Source organism: Falco naumanni, chromosome 9 (assembly GCF_017639655.2).
Source record: "Falco naumanni isolate bFalNau1 chromosome 9, bFalNau1.pat, whole genome shotgun sequence".
NCBI classification, from domain to species: domain Eukaryota; kingdom Metazoa; phylum Chordata; class Aves; order Falconiformes; family Falconidae; genus Falco; species Falco naumanni.
Window position 1 is genome coordinate 9,197,112 of NC_054062.1, and position 7,783 is coordinate 9,204,894.

At 63.4% G+C, this 7,783-nt stretch overlaps 1 protein-coding gene across 1 annotated transcript; it reads right to left on the reverse strand.

Annotated features, from left to right (window-relative positions):
* Positions 1-1,173: 1,173 nt before the first annotated feature.
* Positions 1,174-6,851, reverse strand: BARHL1 (BarH like homeobox 1). Its single transcript, XM_040607722.1, has 3 exons — positions 6,401-6,851; positions 3,005-3,227; positions 1,174-1,468 (listed from the first exon to the last, which is right to left on the reverse strand). The coding sequence occupies exons 1-3, from the start codon at positions 6,849-6,851 to the stop codon at positions 1,174-1,176; spliced, it is 969 nt and encodes a 322-aa protein (XP_040463656.1).
* Between the last annotated feature and the right edge of the window lie 932 nt (positions 6,852-7,783).

A 7,783-nucleotide genomic window follows, 5' to 3' on the forward strand; every position in this document is an offset into this window, starting at 1 on the left:
CGGGCTCGCTGGCCGCGGCCAGCTGAGCGACACTTTTAAAGGGTGGAAACAATCCATTTTCCAAAGCGATCATTTAAAGCACTTAGGCAATTATACACTTAAGATTAGCGTTATTAATTCACCAGTGCCGCGGCTACCCCCGCGCCCCGGTGCGCCCCCCCCCCCCCCCCCCGCCCCGTCGCCCTCAGCCCCGCGGCGGAGCGGCCGGCCCCGCATGCCGGCACTGGGGGGGAGCAGCCCCGGGGAGGGGGGGTCTTCCCGCCGTGGGAGGTGGGAAGCTGGGAAAACTTTGCTTTTTTCCCTTTCCCTCGGCGGCGCCAGAGCAAACAAGCCGGGGGGGGAGGGATGGGGGGTGGGGGAAGAAAGGGCCGGCGGAGGCGAGACCCGTTTGTTTGTAAAGAAGTTTTATTTCCACATTTAAAAAAGGGGGGAGCCGACCCCCCCGCGCCCCCCGCCCCGGCCGGGCCGGCCTCGGGATACAGACTGACAAGAATCACTTACACAAATACGCCCTCAGGGTTCACAAATAAATAATTCATATACATTTTGCGCACCGTATTTACATTTCGCCGCTTTTTTTTTCCCCTTTTTTTGTTTTTGTTTTTTTTTTTTTTTTAGTAGTTACGGACGTACCAGAGTCTTGCTGCGGCGGGCGGGGACCCCCCCTCCTCAAACTCCCCCCCCCCCACCCCAGGTCTTTCCCGGCGGCGGAGCCGGTGCCCCGGGATGGCGGGGAGGGGGCTCTCCGCAGCCGTCCGTGGTGGGGTGGTTCGGCCCCCCCGGCAGTTCCTGGGGAGGAGGCGGAAAGGCAAAGCCCCCCCTGGAGCAGCCGGCTCCTGCCCGTGCTCCCGGCCCCGTCCCAGGCTTGGAGGGGGGGTGTCCCGCAGCGGCCCCGCTGCCCTTCGGGGGCACAAGGGGGGTTTAAAGCGGCGGGTGCCCCGCGGGGGGGGGGGGGGGCGGGGCAGCCCTCCGGCTGTCCGTCCTGCCGAACCCGCCCTTGCTTCTTGCATTCTTTATATATATTTAAAAAAAGGAGGTGTGGGGATGTCTCATTTATATATATATATATATATATATATATTTGGGGATGAGCGGGAGTCTGTCACTTGCACGCGGCCCCAAGGGGATGTGCCCCCCCCCCAGCCCCCGCGGCCCAGTGGGGCTGCCCGGGGCTCACCGGGGCTGCGCGGCCCGGGGCAGGACGCCGGGCAGCGGGGGCAGGGGCGGGGGGGGCTCGCTGCCGCCCTGCAGTCCGTGGATGAGGATGCGGGGCACCAGGGGTCTCTGGAGGGCGGGGGGCGGCGCGCTGGGACCGCGGTACAGGTACAGCGCGGCGCCGGGGTCCAGGTTGGAGACCAAACTCTGCGGGTAGAAGTAGGGCGAGGGGAACATCCTCTGGAGCGCTGAGTAGTTGCCCGCCTCGGCCAGCAGCTCCAGGCCCACCGCCGTCTGCCTTTTCCACTTGGTCCTGGGGGGGGACAAATCAAGAGAGGGGGTCAGGGAGGGGGGGATGCTCCAAGAGCCGCTCCCGAGGTCTTTTACCCTTTGCGCGCCCCCTTTCCCCGGGCGCTGCGCTGCTTGCGCATCCGCGCTCCCCGCCGCTGGCTCCCGGGGGCAGGCCCGCCTGTACGGCGGGGATGGGGTGGGACCGGGTGGGGGTGGGGGGGATCGGGTGGGGTAGAGTGGGATCAGTCCAGCGCGGGGGAACGCAGGCCTCGTTAACGGAACGAGGAGGGGGGGTCCCTCCCTGCTGTCCCCTCCGCGGCAGCCCGGCGTGAGCGCCCAGGGAGCATCCCCGGAGGCACCGGAGCCTCAGCCCGGCTGGGATCCTGTCGGGGTGGCGATCCCCGCGATATAAATCGCGACCAGTTTCAGTCCCTTCCTGGTGTGTCAGTTCCAGATTGCAAATGCCGAACAGCATGTGGCACCTGGTGGGTGACCCGGGGGATCCCCGCTCTGCCCCGCAGCCCCGCTGCTGAGCCGGGGCTCCGGGATCCCCCCCGGGCCGAGGGCGCTCGGGCCGCTGCGGGAGTCCGGTGGGGGCACACGCGTGGGGCGCCGTCCCGGGGCATTCGTTTGCGGCATATATATATGTGTGTGTATAGATATATATGCCTGTATATTTTTATATATATGCACATATACGTACCTATAGGTATGTGGGCATATATATGTGTGTGTGCCGGATCTCACGGGGAAGCCCCGGGACCTTGCCCACGTCGGGGCCGCCGGCGGGGAAGGCGGCTGGGGAGGGGGCTTGGGAGGCCGCCTCGGCTCCGGCATGTCCTTGCCGGAGGGACTGGGGAGTATGAGCGCCCACCCCCAGCACCCCTAAACTCCCCCAACCCCCCGACGCGTTGATAAGTCGCGGATCTTTGCGGGTGGAGGAGCGGGACGGGAAATGGGAGGGAAGGTTAAGACCGGGGGGGGGTGGGTCTAGGCCGCTGCGTCCGGGGGTCCCTCGTTTGGTGGCGGTGGCAATGGGGGTGGGGGCTGGGGAAGCGCCGGCGGGGGTGTCCGGATAAATCCACTGAAGCCGTCACATGTCTCCAGCCTTTTTACAGATTTGTCGCTAAAGCGCTAAACCTATTTCCACCAGTAAATTATTCATCATAATAATAATTGTGTAATTACTGTAAGGGGCGTTAATTATTGATGCCCAAAGCAGTAATTGGTATCTATTATTAATGGACCGATGTGTTATGCTGTTGTGTTTAGCTGGAAGCCCGGTTCTGCCTCCCCGCCTTGCCGGGGCTGGGGGTACGGATTGCACCCCCCGCCCCAGACCTGCCCGGCCTCGGCATCACTTTTCTCCCCCTCACTTTGGGGTAAAAGGCCCGGGGATGGGGGTGGGGTAAGACACGGGACCGCAGCTCTCCTGGTGCCCGGAGGGACGCGGTGGTTGTGGGGTGCAAATACCCTGCGCGGTTTGGGGGTGCGGGGCCGGGGAGGGGGCAGGATGGGACCCCGGTGCTGTGGCCAGGAGGGAAGGGTGCTTTTTTACCTTCTGTTCTGGTACCACGTTTTCACCTGCGTGTCGGTGAGGTTGAGGGAGGCGGCCAGCTCCATCCTGTCCTGCACGCTCAGGTATTTCTGCCTCTCGAAGCTGCGCTCCAGCTGGGCCAGCTGATGGTCGGTGAAGGCGGTGCGGGCTTTGCGCGGCTTTTTCAGCCGCACCGGGGGGCTGTCCCGGGAACTGGAGATTTCTCGGTCCCCTTCTTCTTTCACTGAGCCGAGAGGGAGGAAGAGAGGCCGTGTCAGGGCAGGGAGGGAAGGGGGATACCCCTCCGAAGAGGGGGGGACCCCCACCGCAGCAAGAAGCCGGAGCAGACGGGCTCAGGTACCGAGCGGGGCTCACGGTACATTTGCTCTGCAGCCCCCTAAATTTTAATCTCGGCTGCCCATGGGGGACCGAGGGGGCCCCGACCCGGGCCCGACCCTTCCCCTTCCCAGGGGCCCTGGGAGCGGGGCGGGGGGGGTGTGCTGCAGGGACCCCCGGCCCGGCCCCGCCGCGCTCCTGCCCAGACCCCCCCATGTCCTTCGCCCCTCATTTCTCCCGGGGCAGGACCCTGCTCCGGGTTTATTCCTCAAAACCCAACACCTTTCTCGATGCTGGGATATTTTTTTTTTTTCTTTCCTTTCTCCATCTCTTTTTTTCTTTTTTCAACTTAAACCAAAACCAATCTCAAATGACAATTGGGAGCCCCCATTTTTGGGGAAGGCAGTTACCGGGGAGATGCTGCTTCTCGCTCCCCACGGAGCAGCCTCCATCCTCCCGGGATGCTGCCGGGGCACGGAGCAAACCTCCCTTCTCCTGGGCGCCCAACGAAATACTGAGGAAGGGGCTCCGCAAGCCCCTGCCCCCGCCGGGTTTTATATTAAAAATTGCCGAATGTGACGGGCTGGCGGCGGGTCGTTACCGCTGCCGGTACGTACGCACCGGCGGAACGACGCGGGAATTTACGCCTCGAAACATTAGTAGGAGATGGGAAAAATTCCGAGCAGAAAATAGAAAAGGGGGAAAAAACAAATCCCTGTTTGTGCTCGCCTTCCCCACCCTCCTGAAGGAGATTAGGTGGCAAAAAGGCTCGGTTTATACAAACCGGCGGATTTTGTTGTTTTGGTTGGTGGTGTGTTTTTTGGGTTTGTTTTTTTTTTTTTTTCGGGGGTTTATGTTAAATTTGCGGGTGGCGGGGGTTGCAGGGATAGGGCTGGAGCCGAGCGCGAGCTGATTTCTCTCTGTAGGAAGACAATAATCCGGTTAATTGAGCCACCGGGGAGCGAAACCCTTCAACCAGAAACGGCGGCAGAGACCGAGCCCGGAGCACGGAGACCCGGCTCCGCTTCCCGGGAATTTCCGGGAAGGGGCCGGATCCGGACCAGGCAGGGCGGGGGTAACCCGGGGGTCCCGGGCCCGCTCCTTCCCGGGAAAGGCCCGAAAGTTTGCGCAGAGTTTTGCGCAGAGGGGAGCGGCCCCCGGGCCCCCGCACCCCGGGGAAGGCAAATCCCCGCCGACCCCCGGGCGCCTCAAAAGTTCCTGCTCGCCAAAGGGCTGCGCTCGGCGGCTTCCACGGCCTCTGCCCCGCCAGTCCTAGCTTAAACAAAAAAAAAAAAAACCAAAAAAAAACCAAAACCAAAAAAAAAAAGGGAAAAAATTATGAAAATATATATATTACGGATTTTTCGGCATTTTGGCATGGGCCAAATCCTGCCACTGCGGGTCAGGCCCGGCCCCGCAGCCCCTTTGCGGGGTAAATCGGGGGCGTTTTGCCCCAGGAAAGGCTGTTTCCAAAGCAGCAAAAAGGGATCGAGGTGGGAGCGGGGACCTTCCCCGCCACCCCGCCGGAGCGGCGGTTTTACCCTCATTAAGATGTAGTTTCCTCTCCATGTAAGCTGTGTTTTTCCCCCATTTAAACTGTGTTCTCCCCCCGTTATAGGCTGTGTTCTCCCCCCCGATTTAAGCTGTGTTTCCCCCAATATTTAAGGGATGTTTTTTCCCACATTTAAGCAGCGTTTTTTCCCGGGGCTGCCCCGTTGCAGGGGCAGGAGAGGAGCCGAGCGCGGCTGGAAAGCGGCCCCCTCCCCCCCCAAAAAAAGCGGCGCCCCCAGCCCGGGCTCGGCCGGCTCGGGGGATTGCGGAGAACCAGCGTTTCTTCGCCTCCTCCCTCGCTGCCATCGCGTCTCGGCGGTTTGGGGGAAGGGGAGGAAAGCTGAAGGAATTCGGTGGGAGGATGTAGGAGGCGAAAACAAAACGCCGAGGTGGGAATCGCGGCTGTTCCCCGGCCCGGCCCTGCGGCACCGGGGGGCGATGCCACCTTCCTCCGGGGTCGCTTCCAGCGCCGGCCCTGGCCCCGGGCTCCGTCCTTCGTTCAGAACGAAAATCCCCCGCGACGCCCGGAGCCTCCCGCCGCCTTCGGAGCTCATTCGGGTGAATATTTTTTCCTCCATGAACCGGTTTTCACGCGGTGGCTCCGGGCGGGCTGAGGGTGTATTTGCAATCGGGACGGGGCTCGGCCCGGTTCTTCCTTTCCTGCCAGCCCCCCCAAAATCCAGCGGCCCCGCAAGGTGCCCCTTTCTCGCCCCAGCTGGCTACCATCGCCTTCCCCTCGCAAACACCCGGCAAAACAATTTTCCAGGGTGAAAGTTTTTGCAGGGGTGATGGGGCGGGATGGGCGAAGGCACCCGGGATAAACTGCTCCGGGGGCGCTAGGACGGACCCCAACCCCCCTGTGCTGTTCCCGTGCCTCCCCTCACCCCGGCTGCCGTCGGAGGAGGCCGGGAAAGGGCGGCAAGGGGCCCGGGAGGCCGAAGCCCCCGCATCCAGCCCCACGGCCCGCCGGCGCCGTGGATGCGGCCCGGGCTCCCTCTCTGTCGTCCTCGTTTCTAAACCATCCCCAAAATAATAATAGAAATAATACAAATCCAGTCCAACTCCGCCGACTTTCTTTTTCGTTTCTCCCCGGAGCAGGGGAAATACCCGGCAAACAAAACCGTGGTTATTTTATTATTGTTTTCTTTCTTTCCTTTTTTTTTTTTTTTTTCCCCCTCACAGGCAGAAATCCGCCTCCGGTTCTTCTCTCCCCTTTCCCCGCGGGTAGGAACGAAACAGTCGCATCTTCCCGGCGGAAAACAGCCCGGCGCTTCCCCCGGGCGCGTTGGCGAAGCGCCGATCGCCTCAAGCCCTTCCACCGGGCCGAGCCCCACCGAACCCCCAAGTTTTCCCAAGTTGGTGCCGACCTCGCGGTCATTTCGGGGGCGACCGGTGCGGCGACCCCCCGCATCAGCGGGGCGCGCCGCAGCCGGCCCCGCAGAGAGCTCCCGGCGCAGCGGGAGCCTCGGGGCCGCCGGAGTCTTTGGGTCCAGGCCGCCCTGCAAAGCCCAACGGAGGAGCGGCTCTTACCTTTGTACTCCGAGTCCGAGGAGGAGCTGCTGGTGTTTTTTTCCATTTTCTCCCTAAAGTCCTCGCCAGGCTTGGTGGGGATCCTGCCCGCCGGCTCCTGCCCGCCGTGAGGTCCATTGGTGCTGGAGTAAGGGGCGCAGGCGGCCAGGGGCTTGCAGTCGGCCAGGATGTCTCTGATGAGGAAGGAGGAGGTGACGGTCCGCGACTGGGAGGGAGCCGAGACCTGCCCCGGTTGGAGGTGCGCATCCAGGCCCGGCCGCGGCCCCGCCGCCTCCAGGCATTCGCGGCCCGGTGAGCGGGGCGAGGGGCACCCGCTGCTGCCCTCCGAGCGGGGGCTCAGCTCCAGCGGGGACCGGCCGTCGCCCGCCAGCGGGTCCCCTTTAGGCACGGCCGGGCTGCCGGCTCGGTGGGAGAGGATAGAGTCGATCCCAAACCCGGTGGAGCCCTCCATGGCCCCCGCGAGGTGCCGGCGCTCACACGGGCATTGGCGGGGAGGGCGCGGCGGAAGCGGTTTGATAATGATAATTAACAATAACAGGAGGGGGGGAAAAAAAAAAAGAAGAAAATAAAAAAGAGGGGAAAAAAAGGTAAAAAGGAAAAAAAAAAAAAAAGAGCAAAGTTCAGCCTGGGATCCGGGCAACAATTACTGCAAGGCTCTCCGAGGTGCTGCGCGTTAGATCCAGGTCTGCTCCGTCTTCAGCATCGCGCCCAGCTGCACTCACAGACAGACAGACAGAAGAGGGGGGGAAAAGGGAGGCAGAGTCAAACTTTGGCCGCCAAGGGGGTGGGGTGAGGGGGGACGGACCCCAGCCTCACCCGGGGTCCCGGCGCCTTTCCCGGCCACCCCACCCTTGCCCGGAGCGGCGGCGGCGCGGGGCTGGGGGGCAGCCCGGGGGCTCCCAGCCGGAGGTGGGGAGGCAGCGATCGATAGTGAGGCTTCGCAGCGCCTTAACCGCTTAATGATCCAGAAATCAATGGGGAAGGGCGAGGGGAGGGCGGAGGGGGTGGCCAGCCGTCGGGCCGCCACGGCGCCCCCCTTCCCCGCCAGCACCTCGGACAGCGCCCGGCGGGGACCCGCGGCCGCTCCGGAGCCGCCGGCGCCTTCAGCACCTCGGACAGCGGCGGGAGCGGCGCGCCCTCCCCGCGGGGGGGCCGGGGGGGGGGGGGATGGGGGGGAGAAAATGAACTTGTGCCACTCCGGCTCGGGGACCCCGGCACCCCCCCTCCGTGTGAACGCGCCCATTGGCCGCCAGGCGGTTTGGGGGATGTCACTCCCCGGCGGCGACACCTTGCAGCTTGATTAACGGGAATTAATTGCCGCCCGGATCCCCGCGCTTTCCGGGCGGTTTCCGCCCTCTTTTGCTGTCATTATCCCGCTGATGG

Bases quoted from the DNA above. Each gene is read 5' to 3' on its own strand.
- BARHL1 (XM_040607722.1), bottom strand. From the start codon at position 6,851: ATGGAGGGCTCCACCGGGTTTGGGATCGACTCTATCCTCTCCCACCGA. The intron at 3,228-6,400 runs GTAAGAGCCGCT...CTCTCGGCTCAG, and splicing joins CTCGGACTCGGAGTACAAAG to TGAAAGAAGAAGGGGACCGA. The intron at 1,469-3,004 runs GTAAAAAAGCAC...GTCCCCCCCCAG, and splicing joins ACGTGGTACCAGAACAGAAG to GACCAAGTGGAAAAGGCAGA.